Source organism: Aquila chrysaetos, chromosome 5 (assembly GCF_900496995.4).
Source record: "Aquila chrysaetos chrysaetos chromosome 5, bAquChr1.4, whole genome shotgun sequence".
Classification (NCBI taxonomy): Eukaryota; Metazoa; Chordata; class Aves; order Accipitriformes; family Accipitridae; genus Aquila; species Aquila chrysaetos.
The window spans coordinates 44,725,295-44,747,170 of NC_044008.1; the positions used below are offsets into that span (position 1 = coordinate 44,725,295).

At 34.4% G+C, this 21,876-nt stretch overlaps 1 protein-coding gene across 5 annotated transcripts in view; it reads left to right on the forward strand.

Moving 5' to 3' along the window:
- Positions 1-20,036, forward strand: part of LRRC49 (leucine rich repeat containing 49) — a 55,526-nt gene extending 35,490 nt beyond the window's left edge. For all 5 annotated transcript variants that reach the window (XM_030013806.2, XM_030013808.2, XM_030013809.2 and 2 more), the window contains 7 exons: positions 210-293; positions 5,081-5,232; positions 8,086-8,323; positions 9,624-9,809; positions 13,761-13,870; positions 14,545-14,695; positions 16,713-20,036. In XM_030013806.2, coding sequence (XP_029869666.1) covers positions 210-293; positions 5,081-5,232; positions 8,086-8,323; positions 9,624-9,809; positions 13,761-13,870; positions 14,545-14,695; positions 16,713-16,919 — 1,128 coding nt within the window. In that variant the 3' untranslated portion in view covers positions 16,920-20,036. The remainder of the gene's footprint in view (positions 1-209; positions 294-5,080; positions 5,233-8,085; positions 8,324-9,623; positions 9,810-13,760; positions 13,871-14,544; positions 14,696-16,712) is intronic.
- The last annotated feature ends 1,840 nt before the right edge of the window (positions 20,037-21,876 follow it).

The window sequence follows — 21,876 nt, forward strand, 5'->3', positions numbered from 1 at the left end:
GTTTTTTCTGTATTTCTCGATTTATTTATAATTACCAATTTTACGGTTTTTAATAATATTTAGAAACATTAAAATGTTAAAAATCCTAAAATTGTATTAAAATTTACATTTCAAATACTAACACAAAAATATATTAATAATTTATCAGTAATACTTTTCCGAACCTGATTAATTCCTCCTTTTATGAAGTTTTTCTTTTTTTCATCCAGGAAGAAGAAAGACGTATGGCATCTGTTGCAGCAAGGAAAGAGGAAGAAAGGAAGCGTGAAAGCCATAAACAGACCTTGCTTAAGGTATTTTCTATGGCTATTCTAAGCCTACTGTAAACCAGTTTACAGCAATAATCTATATCCTAATATTTTTTGCTGTAGTTCTTGCATATCCCCATATACCTCTATGTCTTTAAACTTTTTTTTATAGCTTAAACAGTGCACTCCACAATTGAAACTCTCTTCAGTGAACTATGCAAGTTATACTGAATACATGAGTGTCATATATGTAAAAGGAGGGCAAACTTCATTTTCGTGAGTCAGAGGTAAAGTAAATCCAGAGTAAAGTAAAGGACTTTTCAGTGATTTCAAATTCTTTGAACTTGGTCTCCCCCATTTCAGGTGAGTGCTCTGACTGCTGCCATGCAGGGTGTTCTGAAGTAGTTTTTCCTTAATTCTTTCCTGTTGAAGTTGTTCCTTTTCGTGGAAAGAGTTGAGCAGTCATCAGCGCAGGAGCTCTACTCCAGCTGTCTTCTTTTTCAGAAGAACACTTATCTGCCAGACCACCTGGCCTGGTTAATGCTTATATACATGAGATGGAATAGCTCTAACAGGGGAGACTGAGGTGCACTCCAGAATACTCTTATGGAGCTGGTGAGTAAATGACCTATGTTGCTAATAGGAGACCAAAGTTCAAGGATCAAAGAGTGTCTGCATTCCATTTGTTGTGTGAATATTGCCATTTGTCTCCAAATCATTTTTCTTTGGAGAAAAAAGTGCCTAAAACTCTTTGTCATCTAGTAATGGTTATACAAAAAGCTCTTTCAATTTGGTAGTCAAACAAACAAACAATTTTCATGTATCCGTATTGTTAAGTTGCCTAGGTAAAATATTTCATGAAGGGGATTAGACTGAAAGTAGTTGCAGGAGGCTGTAAGAGGTGTAGCAAATGTATACAGCTCTGAAAAATAGACACAAACAGAATGTTAACAGTATATTAAAAGACGTTCTAAGTATATAAGCAAAAACAAACCCAAGAACCTAAATATATGAAGGGGGGGAAGAATTCCATGTCTAGTGCCTAAGAATATACTTTGATTTCCTGTATATTTGTATCCATGTATATTTTGATTTTCTGTTTAAAAAAACCAACAACAATATATCAAAAAAGTCTTAGATACAGGTTGTTTTTTTTTGTTGTTGTTGGTTTTTTTTTAAAGTGTTGTAGTTTGGCTTCCCCCCCCCAGTAACATACTGATGTGTTTAAAGTCTCTTCAGGTTTGAAGTTTTGGTGTCAGTTCTTAGTAACATAAAGAAATGGGAGTTAGTAAATAATATTCACATATGGTGTTATTTTATGCTGTTGAAAAGCTACCTGTGTCTTTGGACTGGAAAAAAAGTAGGTGTTTATTTGTAGTTCATGTTCTTAACCATTGATGTAATGTTTCCTTGGAGCAGAGGGATTGCTTGTCTTGATGGCCGAGATTTCTCAGTGCATTTAGCTAATGGAAACTTCCCTTAGAAGGAAAAAATACATTTTTAATGTATAATGCCATTATTACGTAGACTTCAACATTAAAGTGTAGATTTTGTAATTTAATCAAGGTGTCTTTATTACCATCAAGTAGCTAAGTGGCATAAGAGCCAAATACCAATATCTTTTGCATGATTCAGTGATTTTTTTATATCTTTCCTTTGTAAATATGTTCTGTGTTACGATTCTGGTTTCTTTTTCCCTGTTCCACACATTTGAATTGAAAGGAACATATCTGCTCATAGATACAATGTCCAGTGAAAAAAGTTGCGAACTACAGGTTTTTCTTCATAGTTAAATCTGAAGAAAATATTTAGAGAATTATATTCTGCAGTTTTTGTTGCTGTCACTTTCCTCCAAAACTTCTTAAACTATACACAGTGTAAATGAAATTATAAGCACTCATTCAGTAGCAAACAGTTGCTGTTTTCCTGTATTCCTGCATCAAAGAAGTTAATTTCAGCAATGACATCTCTTGTTTTTCCCTTGCTGATACTTGTCTACCCTAACAGCATGGCTTCTTCATCTCTCTTTTTCCAGACTATTTTTTTTATTGCTTAACACTCACTCCTCTGAGAAAGTTTGAGAATAGAGGCTGAACTTACTATTTACTGGAACAAGAAGTAGTTATTGGTAGCAGAATCTTCATACTTCTAAAATTTGCTTTTTGTAAAATGAATTCTTGGAAGTTTTCAAAGCTCTGTAGGAATCCAGCAGCCCACAGCTGAGGGCTAACAAAGCAGTAGAGCTCTACAGTAGTTGAGGTTATGAGGAGACCCTCACCCTGCAGAACAAACAGAATTTTGTAAATGTGATTGGAAGAGAATGCTGACTATTTCAACTTCCCCTACCTTCTGTGACATGGAGCCCAGTCCTCACTGAAGTCTGTAAATGTTGGGCGCTTAGTGTTGTCTAACGAGATTAACACCATAATATGCTGGGCAAATTGAATGTGAAATAGAGTTTTGAGCTCTTTAAAATGGAAAAACTTTCAGAAGAGGAAAACTTTTAAAGTAGTTTCCATGTACTTTCAGTGTCCGTTATAGACAATTATGGACATAATTTTTATCAACATTTAAAGTCTAGTAGATCTATCTGCATTATCAGTCATTGAAACAGATCATGGTGTTTACTCTAATAGCTGCAGCATGAGGGATTTGCTTGTAGGTATTAAATGTTTTACAGTGAAACATTTATATGCAGTTGTTCTTTATTCTTAAGGTAATACCTAGGTTCCACAAATTAGCAGTCACAGATGATGAAATGCTTGGTTTTTTTGTTGATCTACTATTTTCTGTCATTCAAAGAAATATTCATTTCTAGTGCTTTACACTTCACATCTCCAACACTGAGTACTGTGAGGAACATTCTTAGTGAACTATGTTGCGGTGATGTCCCTAACTCCCCCACTGTGAAAGGAATTATGTAAAAACATGATGGTAACAGTTACATGTTACTTTTATAGATTAAACCTAGGAGCATAATGAGTATAGGTCAAACTTAATGTATCAAAAGTGTTAATTTCAAATTGTAAAATTAGGTTTACCCTGGTCCCCTGCCTTTCTCCTTAGGCACATGAAATAAACTAGCTTTTTTTTTTCCCCCTATTTGAAAAAAGGGGCTATAATAAAACTTGGTGTTTTGTGTTGATTTTTTGTCCCCAGCCATAGAGTCTCTCTTAAAACAGAAATGTAAATGTTCAATTTCAAAACAAATAAAGCCTTTCTAGCCTTCAGGATTTTTGGTATAGCCTTCTAAATCCTAATCAATATTGTGTTGTTTTCTTGTAACTTAATCAGCCCAACAAAATATTCTAAAGGATAGAGGAACTAATGTAATGATATTTAAAATTATAATATTAGACAGGCTTTTAACACTGGTAAGAAATTGATAAAGGTGGTTAGCTTATGCTCTAAGGAGATAATTGTTAACAGGGATTTACCTTGCCTGAGATCCTTTTGGACCCAATTTGAGATGATTGCAACTTGAAACTAAGAAGTAATTGCTGTTTCAATTCAAAATTTCATAGCATTGAAGTAGAATATTCATTAGTACATCCAAAGAGTATGCACCTTTTACCCTTCCCCTGTTTATGGGTAAAATTAGTGACAAATACACAGGCTGCCTATGAACTGCTTTTTATACTATATAGGGCAAATTTGGGTTTGCCTTTTCCCCCGTCCATTCCAAAATATCAGGATGTTTGTCTGTATTCAAGTTCCAATAGTGATGTTCTGAAGTATATGAGAGAAATTAAAGGATTCTTAGAAGATCATGGTTTCATTTTCTCCATGTTTTGTGGATGTAAATTTATTTTATGCAAAGCTCCTCTGTAATACTTACTTCTCAGAAATTTTAAGTCGCTGTTTGAGTTTCATTGAGGGTAGTCTTGACAGTGAGATGGCTGACTTCCAGAGAATGAGATCTGGTTCAGAAAAACCAAATGAAGTGAAACTAAGAATGAATTTACCCTTTGATATTATTTATGTTGTGCAGTTTCCATTTGATGAGAGTTCAGTTGCCAGGCCATAAACTCTTACAAAGCACCTTGTTGTTTAACCTTTTAAAGTATGTTAAATTAGATGTATTAAACCATATATCTCTATATGATACAATAGAATAATAATCTCCATATATAATTGTAGGTAATTGACACAATTTGCATGACTGTACAAGAACAAGTACTTAATAGACTTTTGAAATAGTGGTTCATTGGCAAGACCTGTCTAGAATATAAAAACTACTTCAAATATTTTGTAATAGTTTTTTTAACTTAGATCTATCGTAGTCCTTGTGTCTATCACACAGGTAATTTCATTTTCTGTTTTTATTAAATGGACTTTTTACATTTTTCAGAAGATAACCTTTTTCCCCCATGCAGAGTATGTTGCAATTACTACTAAGACTTACAGCAGTTGTGTTACTGTTTTAGCTTAAGTGCTAGCGTCACTCTAGCAGCATGGAAGAAAGTCCAAGCAGTCTACCCTGTTTTGTGGGAGAAGTATTACAAGCAGCTCCAGACTCTCAAAATTACACTTCTGTGGTTATCTAAACTAAATAATTTAACTTTATTCTTTCACAAGTTGTGGACGTATTATGTTACTTTTCTTGTTTCTATTACTGCAAATTTTGTGAAATCATTTGTTTGCTGGCAGTTATGCAAAATAGCACTAGAATGATGCACTGATTTTAATGCATAACCACCAACCATTACTATCACTTCTTCAATTTAAAACGTTTAATATGTTTTGACTAAACAGCACATTTCTTTCAGAACAAACAAGTATGTTGATACTGCACTGTCATAACTTATTATGACTTTTATATCTTGTTTCAGGAAAAGAAACGGTTAACGATTTGTAATATTGCTCGTCAGTGGGAGATACAGCAGAATCGAATAGCTCTTGTGGCTTCTTTAAACCAAGATAAAGATAACGAGCCCTGTCAGATCAATGGCAGTGCTGCATATGTATTTCCTGAAGAAAGCAGGTATTTTATTGGGAAATACTTCTTGTTCATGTCTTATATTCCAGGTTACTACTTCTCACTTCTGACATCTCACTGTAGTTCATTATCAAAAGTAACATATCCAAATTAATCCTGAAAAGATATTTTACTTTGTGATTAAACCTGTTGGCCATTAGTAATAAGTAATATATATTAAATAAGTAATATAACAGCAACTCATTGACTGTGCAAGCTAAATTATTATGTGATTTTTGCGAAATAAGGGAGGTCTTCATGTCTGCAAGAAATGTTAAATATGAATTCTTGAGCCTTCTTAAGGCTGTTCATTTCCTTGACAGCTTAGATTGTTGCCTTCAGTTGAAATGAACAAAATGAGGATGTATGAGCATTACAAATGTTTGTAACCTCTTTGTGTATCAAGACCTTTCATAAACTGAGTGTTGAATTCATGTTCTTAGTTTGAACAGCAGCATCTTTTATTGGACACCTTTCATACCCATGCTATTTTAACAATAGCAGTTCTTTGACTTAGGAAAAATTATCTTAGGAATAGAACAAAGATAATTTTTGCATTGTTGGTTTAAAATATAACTAATTATTTTTGTGGTGCACTTTGTGGCTTGCTTATTTATATCTAAAAGGTGGCCATCTGGCATTCTATATAATTTAAAAACCAAATGCAGAATTTAATGAGCAATGTGTGCCTTAGATTGGCTAAAACCAGACTAGCACACTTTCAACCTGGCTACCTCAGGCAAAAGCCTGAAAAAATAGGCTGCATGAATTCAGTAGTAAGTATAGCTTCTTGCTGTGCCTGATCAACACTGGAAATATCAGGTACAGGCAAGAAGTCTTTGCCTCTCACAAACAGAACCCGTTGGAGTTTCAGTCTAGTATTGGCTAGACTTGGTTTTTATATGCAGTAGAGTGCTGCATCTTTTGAAACATTTTTTTCTTAGCATTTTTAAATTGCTATAATCCTTTCTCTTCTTGTGCTTCCAAAGCTTTCCCCTGAACCTATGTTTAGCCACTGCTTTCTTGCCTTTGTGGTTTCTTCACAATTTAATTCAGTGTTAGTAATCATCCCCTGTAACCAAGTCAATGTAACTATGGTAGCTTGAGCATCATCCTGTAAATGAACAGGTTCTCATTGCTTGAGAAATCATGCTTTTAAGTAACATTAAGACTTTTTCCATGCAGTTGTAGGAAAGATCTTGGTGTAATTCTATCTCTGCTTATGCTGGATACAGTGACTAAAGTTGGTTTATTCCTTGTAGTTTCCTGACCACAATGTTAGGATTCTTTTGTCAAATCTACAGTAGTAAAATATAATGCATAAAATCTGTTTCCATGTTCTTGTGAAAGTTTATGTAGTTTAAGATTTGTAGAATATGTTGTAGAAATCAAAGTGGTTACTTTAATGAAATATCAAATTTCAGCCTCCCTGAGATGTTAACAAAATAAACCATGTGCTTTATTTGCATATATTATAGTTCTCTTATGCAAATTACAGTGCATTTAGTTTTCTGAACTGGAGACATAGAGTTGGAATTTTTCTTTTTTATGACTGGTTAGAGAAATGAAAGTGTGATAGTGATCTTTATCACTAATTTATATTGGTTTAAATGGATTAATGAAGATGTGGCCATGTGCTTTCGAATTAAGAAGCTGTAGATATCACTGCCTTTTTTTGCCTTGAAGCCTTATTGTTCTTTAATCCCCTCTAAGTTAAGATTGACATTGATCTACTACTGTGTTGTATAATGGTGAAGAATTTCAGAAGATATTTTCAAGATGAGTGACTAAGCAATAAAATGGCAGGTGAAATTCAGCATAATTAGTAAGTACAGTTTCACATTTGAAGTGATGAACTCTCAATATTTCCAGCCAAGAGTGAAAGTTTAGAGTTGGTTGATTTTTGTCAAGAAAATATCAGTCGAGTGATCACTAGTAGTCAAAAAAGCAAAATAGATTAAAAATACTAGGAAGGTAGTAAAGAATAAAATAGTAACAATCATTACACAACTTTCTAAACCTGTGATTTGTGCTCATCTTGAATTCTCTGTGCACTTCAGGTCCAGTCAGTTGAGTGTATCATGTTGGAAGTAAGGTGCAGAGAGATGAGAGTTGAAAATACCTGGATTTATTGCTTAATTTTAAAATCGCTCTTGTGACTTGGAAAGATCCCATTATGTTAAAGAAATGCTTATTCATCCCTATTAGTTATGGCTTATTATCCTTGTTTAATCCTTAAGATTATTCTCATCTCTGAGCAGAATAATGAATCCTGATATCCTGATCCGATAATGGGACATATGGGTTTGAGGAAGGAGTAGTACTCTTGTTCAAGAACAAAAATAACAGTTCAGTACTGTGAATAGCATTATCCTGGATTGGTTTTAACAACTGTCTGTTCTTAAAGTGATGACTCATGACATAACTTTTACATTTCATGTAGAAAACAGAATGTGAAGGTGACTTTGCTTTAATAATAGACTGTTTGAAATTGTTTTTACATATCTAAAGCAACACGAAATATATTACCATTCTGAGTTAAAATTTTTAAGCAGATTATTAAATGAATGATTTCTTTATTTATTTAATATTTTCCCCCTGCCCCTATCCAACTCAAATACACCCAGAGCCTTTCTGCCAAAGAAGTAGAACATTTGCAATGTTACTTGATGGAAAGGGAATTTTCCAGCCCTTAATGTTTTTGAACCAGATTAGTTACTGCAAATGAATGAATGCTGAGAAATGCAATCATATTTGACAGCTGGGTTTTGATAAATGAAAGGACTATCATTCAATAGAATGATGTTACTACCTCAAAATAATCTCATTTATATCACTGCTTTTTTATTTCCTCCACAGGTCTCTTGATACAATATTGAGCAGTGCAGTACAAGGCTTGTCTGTTCTTGAGTCTCATTTAGTGGAAGTGGAAGGAGACACTCTTTGCTTGTATGGTGCTGGAGCACTGGAGTGCCTGGATCGAAACTGGAGTGTTCAAACAGCTGGAATTATTGTCACAGTCTCCTTTATGTTCATAGAATTTGATGAAATTGTTCAAGCATTAACAAAACTGAAGATAAAATTTCCTAATTCTGTGGTAAGAATGCCTCAGATTTCAGCTGTGTGAACAGCTATGGAATATGTATTCTCTAATAGAACCTTAATTTGGTATAGTTCCCTTGAGTGCTTTCATATAAATAGGTAGGTTTTGAATTACATATTTGCTTGGTGTTACCCTATAATGCCAACTTTAACCTGAAACTTCCTAAAAATCAAGACTTAAATTTACATTCTCACACAGGATGGTGTTTTCTTTTCAGACTGGTTATTATTTCTCTTCATTCCTTTGACCTAGCTGACTACTTTTAAGTTGGAAAACTGATGTGTAAATACAGTATTGCTCTTCTGTAGTACTGTTATGGATTCATGGTATCAGGAGACCTTCATTTGTGTTGTGAGTTCAAAGATCAAATAGCTGATAGGATAAAAAGAGAGAGGTAAAATTCAAAGGGAATAGCTAGCTAAATCAGTACAGCTCTTGGAATTCCTCAGTTCTTGATGAAGGAAAACAACATAAGTGAGATGTCCCTTTAGCACTACTTTTTTTTCTGTTTTTTTTTTCTTGGACATTCAAATGAGTTGTTTTGAAGCAAATAGTAAAATAGTGATAACATATATAAAGCAACTTGTTACTCAGATGATATGCCTCTTGAACTTCCTGATTCTTATTAAGGTTTTGAGTATAACAGAAATTAATGGTTTAATTGAGTTCGTGGGGAACTTAAGACAAAGTTATCTATCTCAATGAAGCAATTGTTTTGTTGTTGGGGGAGAAATTCTTGGGGGGAGGGGTAGCAGAATCTCAACTAAATTTTTATCTTCACCATCAATTTTTCCTCCTTCCCCTTCCCTCAGTAATGCTACCATGTAGCCAAATATATCATGCTTATAGGAGCGCTAGTGTAGGGCATGGTTCAAAGAAAGAGCAGGATATGACTTAATGCCAGCCTGCCGTGGACAAAAAAAGCAGAATATTTAAAAACATATATTGTACTTATTTTTGTGTGTGGATGTTGCAGTTGCTTTACTTGCAGAATTAAACATCGTTCAAGTAGTATCACTGCTTTTTGAAACATTGAAAATATTAGTGCTGTTACTAAAGGGTTTATAAATTACTTGGGGGCTTGTAATGTTGACATTTCTAAATATATGTAATACACCAATTCGTATGTTTTGCCACGAAAACCTCAAATGAAGTGAGCTCAGTTGCTTCATCCAACCTAAAGACTGTTTATTTGAGTTTGAGAAGTGTTTCAGTGGCACAGAACAGCAATCATTGTGTTCACTCTTTATTGTTTCCTTATTTAATTTATTGTGGTTTGACTTTTTTTTTTAAGCACCTGAAGTTTAAGGAGACAAATCTTGTGACGCTGCAGCAATTCAATGCATTAGCCCAGATGCATCGCATTGAACAGTTGACAGTTGATCCTCAGGGAAATCCGGTTGTCAACTTTTCTTTGTGGAAATACTATGTTCTGTTTAGACTGAACCATTTTAATCTACAGAAGATAAATGGAGTAAAGGTAGGATAGTGTTGCTTCCTTCCTACTGTTGGTCTTACAAGGTAAATTAGCATTATTTTTAAAAAAGCAGATGAACTGCTAATAAAACGAGCAGAACCTTGTTTGTGTCCTTTCAGTATTGGGGGCTGGGAATTTTAAGACAACTTCACCATGTATTTCTTGTGTTGTGAATTTGTTAAGTCTAGCTGTACTATGTTATAATTAACAAAGGTGATAAGATTCTTAGTTGCCATAAAAATGTTGTATTGTCTCAGATGTTTGCGATTGCAAATGACAGTCCATATCTATATCTGAGTGGTTGGGATTTACCTGAAGGGAATTATTTTTATTATTGCTGCATGTGTTTCTAAAAAAAAAAAACAAAAACAAACAAACAAACAAACCCCAAAAAAAGAAAACCCCCCAAAAAACAACCAAAAAAAAAAAACCCCTAAAAAAAATTTTTTTAAACTGCACAATTTTATTTGATTTTAAGAAGCACTTCATTATGTTCAAAATGATCACAATGCTGACACTGAATACTTGTGCAAAAATGTGCATTTGACAGACTACTTAGTAGTTTACAGTATGTTATTATTTATTTTTTCCAGTGTTACACAATACAGCTAAAATCATATTATCTTCTTTAAGCCTATCACAGGAAAAAGTCTGTCATATAGATTTTTTTTTTTTTCCTCCTGCTTGCTATGTACAAGATTGTTAGTGTGGTTTTTTTTGTTGGGTGTGTATTTTATGTTTAAATAAATAGAAAATTAAGACACTAATATTGCTATTCCTTGTACTTTGTATTCCCCTTTACATCAGTTGAAAGTAAATTTATTCAAGCATATAAAATGTTTATTTTATACTTGGGCTTTGATCATAAAGGGAGTGAGAATAGTTATGATGCAACAGTGTTTTAATGTGTATTCAATTTAAATGCTAAATAAGTTTAAGTGGTGTTGTGGAAGTTAATTAGAGCAAAAATAATACATAGCTTTAGTGTGTAGATCTGGTATTTTAATTTGGTCATCATCATCATATCTTTTGGATTAGATACTTGTTATCTGATACAGCCATAGCATGAATGTTGTGTTTTACTTGGTTTTAGTTCTGTAAAACATGCATTAGTTGCATGGAAGAGCAGGAGTGGGTTAAAGAGCTTACCTGAATTAACTATCAGGGAAAGGATGAGAAAAGATGAAGGCAAATATGACTCTCTCCAACAGCACAGTATCTTGAAAAGAAAAAAAAAAAAAAGTGGTAGTAATCCCACAAGAACTTTAAAATAACATTGAATTTACCAAAAATGCCTATCAAAGTTGATTTAAAAAAACCCACAACTATTTAAGCAGACCTTTTGCTACTATCTCAAAGTCAGCAAATTCAGTCTTTGAAGGGAAACTTTGAATTTAATAGTGCTTGGGGATGGGTTTAGTAAATGGATTTACATGTAGCACAGCATGCTTTTTATGTATGACATATATCAAATCTTAAATACATATGACTGAAGAACATTTTTGTCCCCAACAAACTTTTTCAGCCAGACCACACTATATGAAGATGTGCACACAGAAATTTTTTCCTAGTGTCATTAATCATTTGAAAAGTGTCACAGCCAAGCAGAAGAAAGAGATGAACTCTGATTGCTGTTTTTCATTAGTCTACAGCAGAAGTCATGGTATCCAGCTTTGCAAATGTATATTACCTTTTCTTTTAAAATCCATAAAAGAAAATCCTGTTTCAATGTGAAGAATACAAACCCCTGAAGTGTGCTCTCAGACCTTAGATCAGCCCTAAATAATAGTTTCAGATGATGGAAAGGGAAATGTGCATATTCTGCTATTCTGATTACCGTTTGTGTGCAATGTTTGTGAAGACTACTCTGTTGCCAGCTCTAAGGTACATATAATTGGGGAGTAAAAGCAAAATATACTAACTGAATTAACTAAATAAATTGCATAACTCTAACACTTTTAAACTTAAAAGCTTCCTTATACTTTTTTTTTTTTTTTCCCCCCAGCCTCTCTCTTCCATTCCACTTGTGTTCCAGGCTAGAAGCTGAGACTTAGTCTCCCCCTACCAATGATTTTGTTCCCTTGTCACACGGCTACATTTACTAACTGTGAAGAAGCAAATTCTTTTCATTGAGATACACTACTTGAAGTTTTTCCCAGTGATACTGATCTCAGATTAAGAGTTGTCAAGGTCTGAAGTTACTAAACTCTACAAAATGCTTTATACCAAGTGGTATGGCATACAATATAACAGATGCATCACGTTTACTGAATTGGTGCCTGTTTTCTGTACTTGCCAAGTAGCAGGCATAATAGACTTAAATTTATGTGATATTAGTGTTATAATCTTTTTGTGATTAATGGAGCAAACAAGGTACTGGAGTAAGATAGAGAACACGAGTTTCTGTGCACTAGAGAGTGTATTCAGCATTGCTGGCTCTGTTGACCTGGTCCTTATGCTTCTCTTAACATAAATAAATAAATTAAAATCACTTATTTTTCCAGCAGGCACTTCTGCCTGCAGTGGTCTTTGTTTCCCTAGCTGCCTTCTGCGCTCTTTGTTTTAGACCTTGCTTCTGTTAACAGATTGTTTAGCAAGGTCATCTACTCTTAGGCTACTAAATAAAACTTATTGAAGTGAAAATGAGCAAATCTAAACACTGAAAATGGAATTGACTTTACATTTCTAATTTCCTGATCTATGTTTTTGCTGGTGAATTTCTCCCTGCATTATGCTGTTGCAGTGTAATTTAGGCAAGGGTAGATTGTATAGTCTATAAACATTAAACAAGAATATAGTAAAACTAGGTTAATTTGGATCAAAATTCCAGTTTACTCACACGTTTGAATAATACAGAACACAAAAATTGCCTGGAAGTACTTAGTAACTATTGTGAGTATTGAAGTTTATTTAATAATGGGTTGCTTTCCAAAAATATGTTATAAGATGAACGGAAATTAAATTTGATCTAGAAGTTAAGTAGTCATTGAGTGAGTTTCATTGTCCTGTGTTATCCAGGTCAGATTTAGATGATCATAAAGATTTCTTCTGCAGTCACTGGAAAGCCAGGAGTCTGGAAACTGTGCCAACAAACTTCTGGCAGTTGAAGTCAGTTCACAGTCTGGCCATCAGGGCAGGAGAAACACAGGCCATGGTCTCCAGAGGTTACGAGCCAAGACAAACAAAAAACAACAATCACCACCAAAAAATAAACTCCTTCCACCTTCTTTATACAAAATTGAAATGTGTAAAATTAATCTTGAAAACTTTTCAACTATTGAAAATTAAAGAGACATCTGTAACTTAGTGTTGACACAACTGTATGGATGATATTTAGAGAAGTATAATGGAGGAACACTTATTTTGGGCGGTTGAAAAATGCGGAGAACATAGTCTCTCTTTTTTTTTTTTTTCTTCCCCCTTTTTTTTCTCCTCTCTAAAGCCTCTGTTTCTATTAAGCCTTCTCTGTGATGCTGCCAAAACAAGAGACCATAACTTCTCTTTTCACATGTGGGTGCCCAGAATCTTTTCATTTCTCTAACATAACTTGATCAAAAATTTTCCAGTAGACCTTCTGTAAGTGCATGCAGTATGGAGCAGAATTAACATGTCTGGCCTTCAGATACTCAATGTAAGAAATTGTTATAAAATTCTTTTCATGAAGACTATCGTGAAGCACAGGGTAGCATGCGTATACATTAAAGTTTCCAGAATTACAGGAAATAAAACAAGCACCAGTACCTCATTTGGTTTCTTTTAAAGTACACTTAAGGTGCCAGTAAAAGCAAATCTACGTTTTGAAGATATGCCTGGAACAGACCTGTATGCAGTGTTCTGTGTAACAAATTTCAGTTAATTCTCAATGTACATATATAATGAAATATCAATGTGCTAGTTTTGAAACTTAACTTTTCTTTTTTCTTTTTTCTTCCCATTTTCCCCCTTGCTTCACAGGTTACTGGAAACGATATTGTAATGGCAGAAAGGCTTTTTGGCATTCTGGCATACGTAGCATCTTCTGAGCTGCCACATTATCGCATGCTTTCATTAATTGGAGAACCTAGGTAAAATAGAATGAACGGAACTGGAATTTGTCCAGAATGTATGTTTAATTCTGTTGCACACTGTCATGGTAAATTCTTTCTAGGTGAAAAGATAAAAATTTCACAAAAAACATCTTACAGAAGGTAAGTTCTCTGCTTATTGCAGAAATATTAGCATCTCCTGATTCATGTAGCCAGAGATTTTCACAGAAGTATGAAGTCTGCTGACTAAGATTAAAAGGCACATCCACACAAATGTACTGCTTGTTTAATTCTCCAATTTTACTGGTATTGGTGAAGATTTATGGACTTTCACAATGAAGACTGTCTATTTTTAGTGGGTATTTTATAGTGAGTGACTGTAACAGTCAACAGATTTAAGAGTTGGTGCTATAAGAAAAAAGGTGCTTAAAATATTTTTAGTCTTCTGTGATATGTACTTAATAAGTTTAAGCTGCAAGACTTCCTATTTAGGAGATGCTATGTGATACATGTCAAAAAGTCAGTTGTATAGAAGCAAATTAACAGAGGGTCGTATATATTTTGAGTAACTTGAGGATGCAATAAACTTGAAAGTTCACATAGTATCTGTTCAAAGGGAGAAAAGAAAAAAAAAATCACAATCACTAGAAACATCTGCACTTTAAAAAAGTTTCCAATAATTAAAACTGTAAATCTCTATCATCTTTTCACAGGAGGAAGCAATTCCATTATCTGCTGGAGGGAAAGGGAAAGAAATCTGGGATTGGGAGTGAGGAAAGTAGTGATAACAGAAGTGGAGGGGAAAGCACAACTCGAGCAACATTGAATTACATGACAAAGGACTTTCATATGGAAAAGCTTGAGGTACGTATATCATTACAAAATACTTTCATCCTCTATTATATAACCTTAGGCTACTACTCATGGAATTTGTCTATATATCAAGTTTCAGTTGTGCTATTGAGAATGGTGATCTTAAAATATCACTGCTTACCATATATACACATATGATCAAATATTTCAGCTGTCTGATCTTTGCCAGAATACTGGATAATTGTCAATTTCTGTCTTTAGTGAAGTGGTTCCTGAACAGTGCCACAGTCTCAGAAATATATTCTCACCTACAAGCCTTATGTTCATAATGAAATGTACCTGCATTAGTAAAATATAAGAAGTGTGCACAGTTTTTTACAAAGAAAAATGTGTATTGCACCTTAGGATTTTCTAATGGAATTAGAAAGTCAGAAAGTATATCCCAAAATGAATTGGTGAAGAACACCTTCAGGCAAGATTTGAGATAACACAGGCTGGAGTAATAAAGAGCTGTTTTGTAGCTTTTAAATGAGCTACAGGAAAATAAATATACAGGAAATGTATTAGGTTTAATTATTAATAAAATTGCAAGCTGGCTTGTTTCAGACAAGTGCATCAGTCATGCTTGTTTTAGTTTGCATTTCTGATCTGCTAACTCTTTTGCTTGAGCAGAGGAAAATTGTTCCCAGGGAGAACATGCTTCTTTCAGCCACAATCTCCTTTCTGAGCAGTATGCACCCTGCTTCCCACATGTGTCCCGTTACTTGCTTTTTGAATTCAGTTATTGCATTGAGGTTTTGTTATCTCAGATCCACAGCATAAAAAAGAGACAGTGACTGCATGTGTGGAGAGATGAAATTAAAAAAACTTTTTTGTTTCAAAAGCTGTGATAGTAGCTCTTAAAACTTTGAATGGCATAGAGTAAGACAGTGAAGCATTCCTCTTGTCCTTTACCATGGAACAAGCGCTTTAATAAAATCAGCTTGGCATTTGTACAGTGCACTAAATATATACGTTGTTTTCTCTTCCCAGTGCAGAAATTTACACCTTGTCCTTTGTAACAGCGTTATGTATGTGACAGCAGATATTACAGGATGTCACAAGAGTAAGATAGGCAAAAAAGACTGATGCCAGTTGCCCATCAGCAGTAAACTAAAGTAATAAATGTGATTGAATAAGTTTATCGCTGAAGATGACAGTCTGAGTCACTGATTAATAATTTGGTTTTTTAGATGAAACAACTGGAAAGTATTTTCTCTGCTTTATCACCCATTTAAGAAAACTTCTGTTTTGATGGCCTGAAGCATGACCTAACATTTTTAACAGTGCCATAAATCAAACTAGTTAGATATTTAGCACTAATATAACTTACTGTTCGAAGTTTATTATGGCATTTTATAGAAACGGGGATTAATATGGCTTGAGTGACTAAAATGTGGAGCTAGTAGTTGCACAAAGTGCAATATTTTTTATTATTTTTTAAAGGTTCAGGTTCCTTCAGTATCTAATGTAGTACATGTTAGGAACCATGCAGTTGTCAGAGTCCATCAGGTAACCTGTGGAAAGGCTGCATACTGGCATATTTTCCTGTGACAATATGCTTAGTTCTTGTTAGGGCAGGTAGATGAACAAGTACTTTCCAACATGTACTTTCCAACTATTCTGCTATAATCATGAAAAGCTGGAAAGGGAGAGAAGGAAGGAAAGTAGTCTGGTGCCTAATAATTTCTGTAAATTTTCACTGCTATGCCAGAAGACAACAAAAATCATAATGCTGTTAAAAGATATTTGCCTGACTATTTAAAAGTAGATTTCAGATAAATTAATGAATGAATATAATATGAATATTATGAATAGAGTAAGATTCTGTGGCTGCACTCATAAAAGCTTGACTTATACCTTGGGCCACGCAACTTAAAACCAACAGGAGGAAGTGTGCAATGGCCTCTTTTGCCTGCTAATCGCTATGTTCTTTAATTCATTAAATTTTTGTGGTTGTTTTTTGTTTGCTCTTATTTAACCTTTTCTTCCTTTGTCTTATACAATGTGTAATGGTTCTCCCATGCAGGAAATCAAGGAAAGAAAAACATTTTGCCAGACATACGTCGAGAACTTAGTGAAGGAAGCAGCTGACATCAATATGAAAAATGAGTCTTTGCAGAAGCTCTGGCCTCAAATGTTCATTGAGCTTGTCAGAGATGCAGTGATAGAAATACGCAATAAAAATTCCTACATGAAACTCTGCTTACAGCGTATCACTGATCAAAAACAGTAGAGTCAAGGCTTGTTGTCTTGCAAGATTTTGGTTTCAGTAGTCTATGATGTTTTACAGACTTGAAACAATAGGATATAAAATTACCATCACTATGGCATACTTCACTCACCCCATCCACGCACACACACCCCTCAAAGGGATGCCTTTAAATCTTAATTTACTCTTGATAGTTTTGAAATAAAGGTTTACTTGGATACTGCTTTAACAATGCTTCCTTGGCTAAAGTGATGACATAGAATAGAAGTAACTTGGTGATTGTCATGTTTTACTAAGTTCTTGTTTATTTTTTTTCTGCTACCCTTGCTTCTGTAGTGCTACAGCATTGATTTTTAAGGAACAAATTTACACTCTGCTTGCCTTATTTTTTATTGAATGCTTTTTAATTGTCACGTTTTTGACTGTTTGCTGCTGTTTAAAAAAAAATCAAGAATAGTAGCTGATTTTTTTATGAGCAAAAGCAAATAAATTATTTTTACACCCTGAACTTGATGAAGACTTATTATTATTATTGTTTAACTTGTGAGGTTATAGAATACTTTTTCACACCCAGTGCCATCACAGTGCTCAGTATATCAGCATTTAATGAGCCTAATTCTCAACTGAACAAATGGCCCAAACTTGACTTCAAGTGTTTTTCATTAATTTATTTTGTATTAGTTTGTGTGAATTATTATGGGTAAGATATGAATTCGAGGTATATTCACTTAAGCTTTATTTTTGTTCTGTTAAAACATGTTAATAATACAATTTTTTTTGTTTCTTGATTACTGAATTACTAATTTTTGACGTTTGTCAAGGTCAAATGAGCTAAAATGCATGCAGTAAATTTGGTAAGGAAACTGATGACTACTGTTCAGTTGTAATTAATTTCTGTGACTGTGTGAAAATTTCATATTTGTTACCAATAAAAATAAATTCTTCACTTTTGCCCTTCACAGGTACTGTAAATAAGTACTGAGTGCAAAGAAAAGACTACTGCTTAATGCCGCGTGAAGAGATGAGACACAACTTGCCCCCCAAAATCAGCTGTGAATGGGTAGAAAAAAACCACATTCCATAGTACAATAAATTCCACTGTAAACACCTTACCAGCTTCTGCCCAGAAATTGAATTTAGGAACTGTTAGCAAGTCCAGGTGATTCCCATGGCTAGTGTTTATATGCAGGAAGAAGGTCGTGCCATTTAAACTTATTATTATAGTTCCATTGTATCTTAACTAAAACAATCCAGAACCTTTGTGCATTCTTTTACTTAATTCAAATTGATCTTCTTTTACTTAAGCACATTTATAAAAAAGAAATGTTCATAACCAAAGAAAACTGCTTGCAAGGGTTTCTATGGCTCAAAATTAAGTTTATTTTTAAAATTTACCTGGACAAGACTCTCTGGCAAAGTAGAGATGCAAATACATTTTTTTTTTTTTTTTAAATTTCTATGCCCTGAAAATAGCCTTGAATGAGTAGCAGGAGTCAGGTGGTCATAGGCATTTTGGAATATACAGTCTACTTGCATTCAGGTCAAGCTGGTGCATCTAAATTGTCAGAATCCATTTTCAGAGCACAGGTTAACAATGGCATGCATACTGTTAAATGTAATTTTCAATTTAGTTTTTGTTTTATGTGATCTTCTAAAGCATACTTGCAGGTAGTTGCTTTTCAGTCTTTACAGGATTTAATGGACGTTAAGTCACTTAAATTCTAAGGAAATGTTAAACGTCCTGAAGAAACTGCTGCAGCAGTCGGTAGACTTTAATAGAAACAATCACCCCTCTAGGCTTTTTGAACTGCTTCATGGAATTTATAGTAAGATTAGTGTGTTTGATAGGATTTTTTTTTTTCTTTCCATTGGAAAACTGCGCTGTCAAGTTTTATGGTGCATTTTATTAAGGGAACAAATTAAGACCCCACAAAATGTGAGAAAAGGAGAGTTTACCTTACAGAAATAATATAGAAATGATCATGCAAAAGTTTTTTGGATCCATCAGCTCCTTTACATCATTTCTGTGGGGGGGGGGGGGGGGAGTGGAGCAATTCCAGCTTCTGCATGGGGACAGAAACCTCAGCAGCTGTGTGAAAGCACAGAACTCTCCTGATGATGTAGCTGGAGCAGATGGGCCCCTTTTGAATCGGATTCAGCAACAATAAAAGATGGAAAAAAAAATGTTTTAGGAGGGGTGGATTGGTCTAGAGGAACAGGAAGTTCTCCATGGGAAAATCCAGAGAAAGCCAGACTTTCTGTCACTGAGGCTTTAGAAGCATAATCCTGATTAGAGGCTTTAAGGTAGGGTCTTGAAAAAAAGCAAGTGAAATGAATCAGAGGGTGTTGACTGTGAGTTGTAGAAACATCTCCCTAAAATGCTCTGTATTCCCAGTGGTCTGTGAATGCTGCTAGTTTGGACCTTTTTCACTAGTAGCAGCTGTTTTGTAACAGGATTGCTAAATGGCTGAAGCGAGGGTAGCTAGGCAGCTATTATAAATGAAGAAAAGATTGATGTTGAGCTGCATATGTTTTTTTCACATAGAACCAGTAGGAAGAAAAAAACCTTATATTTTTACTAATTCTTTTTAGGAAATACATGAGTGATGGACTAAAGTGATGTTAGACCTAAGAGTATGTATAATCTTAAGCAGCCAGGTGATCTTAAAATTATTAGCATGCTATATGTTGTTTATGTGTTTATCAAAATTATTTGTCAAGTCATACAGACTTGTGGGATACATTACTGTAGCTGCTAAGGAGTTTGAGTACCTAAAAATCTGAAGGTGGTATAAGCAGCAAATTCTTAGATGTTCTGAAACTGAAGTACTATATATAGAAATTTTCTGTGGTTACAGGTATAAATTAAGGAGTTAAAGTAGCTATTGATTTTGAAGCTGGGGGCCTTTTAATAAAACCTTCTAGGCTGAAAGCAGTTATTTGTTTCTGCTTCAAAAGCCTTTAAATGCTGCATAAAACTTAATTTTGATATTGTTAATATTTCATTGATATCCCATCCAAAATGGACTGTTGTGGTCCCCTCACATAGCCTGCCGTTCTGCATAGGACAGGAGCTATTATTGTAAAAATTCCATGTGTTAACTGGAAATCATCTTAAGGATTAAAAAGATAATGTTTTGACTTTTAAGTCTTTTGAAAACTTTTTTCCCGTTGATTTTTGGATTATTTATGCAGTTTCCTTATTTTCTGAGAGAAGTTTCCTCTATGTCCAGACAAGGGCAGATAATGATGTATCTTACTTTTTTTCAGTTTCAGTTTAGCCGTATCATGCATGAAGGCTCCATTATGTCATGCAGAGTCCATGTTTATTATGCAATTGAAATTTGATCTTCAGTAAGGAGACTGATGAAGAGCTATATTTCATACACTCCTTTTGACATAGGATCTGAAAAAGTAATAGAGCTGCAGACATGCTGTCACAGTGGAACAAAGGGAGAGGTCATTCACTTGATGCATACCAAAAGCTGATCCTGTCAGTTTTGAGGAAAAAAGGTACTGGGAAGAGGTTTTAACAGAGCGTTGCAAAGTAAGTAAAACTGCTCTACTGCCTGGAACCAAGTGTTAGATCTGAATCCGGAAATAGCTGAAAACTCTGTTTTCCGGTCTGTGTAGCTCAATGATAGAAAAGTGAATTATCTTGTTCCACTGCTACAAATGGTCATACTTTTATCATGTAAGCTATTTAAAATGATAATAATCTAAAAAAGGTTAACCTATTAAAACACTGGCCATCTGCATATTAAGTTAGGCTATTGTGCAAACAGTAGTGAGTCCACTATCTATACGTTCTGCAAATTCAGGACAAGCGACTATTTTTTTTTTTTTTAATCAGAGCAATAAGCTGTAAAAGTGACAAACACTGATGCTTTCATTTGCTACTTCTTATCATAGTGACACATCAGGATGAACTGCTTTTTGTTAGCTAGTTTATTTAAAGAAGCCGAGGCAAATGCTTGCTATTTCATATTGTTAAGCAAAATTCCCAAAGATGTGATTTAGACTGGGAGGTCAGTATGCATATTCAAAATCACCATAACTGCTATTTGCTTTGATTAGGAAAACAGACTACTTGAATATGTTTCTGTTCCCACATCACACAAACTCTGCTACGTCCTGAAGTCCAGTTTCAGTGAAATTCTTTTTCTCTTCAGTTTAAGTTGGAGGCATCAGTCTTTTGGGGATTTGTAATGCTTGGTGTTTTGTTACACACGTGTAGAATAAGCAGAGGGAAAAGAGGAGACTAGCTATCTTTGCTCTATGCTGTGATAAAGCTGCTTTTACTCAAAAGTGACTATAAACTTTGATATTTGCATACTAAAAAATAGAGAGTGTAAACTACACAGACTTTAAACAATCTTATAAAAGACTAATTGGTATCTGCTTCCACACATCACCTCAGAGCTGGATTTTCTTGAGCATGAGCTAAAAGAAATTGAATCTAAGGGACTGTTTATACAACCCAAGTATCTAATTTTGTTGGCTAGCTTTGCTAGGCTTCTGCTCTCGGGGGAAGAAAGATAAGCTCATCTGGAGGAACTCTTGTCTCTGTTTACTGTGGTGAAAACAGCATTTCTTTACAAGCTGTGTATTGGACCTCATATGCCATACTTGTGTACAGATGGGGTGGACAGATGCTTCTGCTTATTGTATCAAATGTCAGGAAGCCTTGGTGAAGAATCAAGAAGTCTTAATAGGGGAAAAATTGAGTCTTCTCAAGCTCTGAGTTGTTTGGTTTTAGTGGTTGGGTTTTTTTTCATTATAGATAGATGTATTGCAAGCAGAAACGTACTTGACTGATGGAAGTATACTGAGTGTAAAAAAAAAAAAAAAAAAAAAAAAAGCCTGCAGGTTAGAATATTTATACCAAATCTAGCATTAGAAGTATCCAGCATCCCCAAGAAATGTGTTTGTACAGGGCAATGCTATATTCCTTACTACTGACTCCATGACTTGAAGGCTT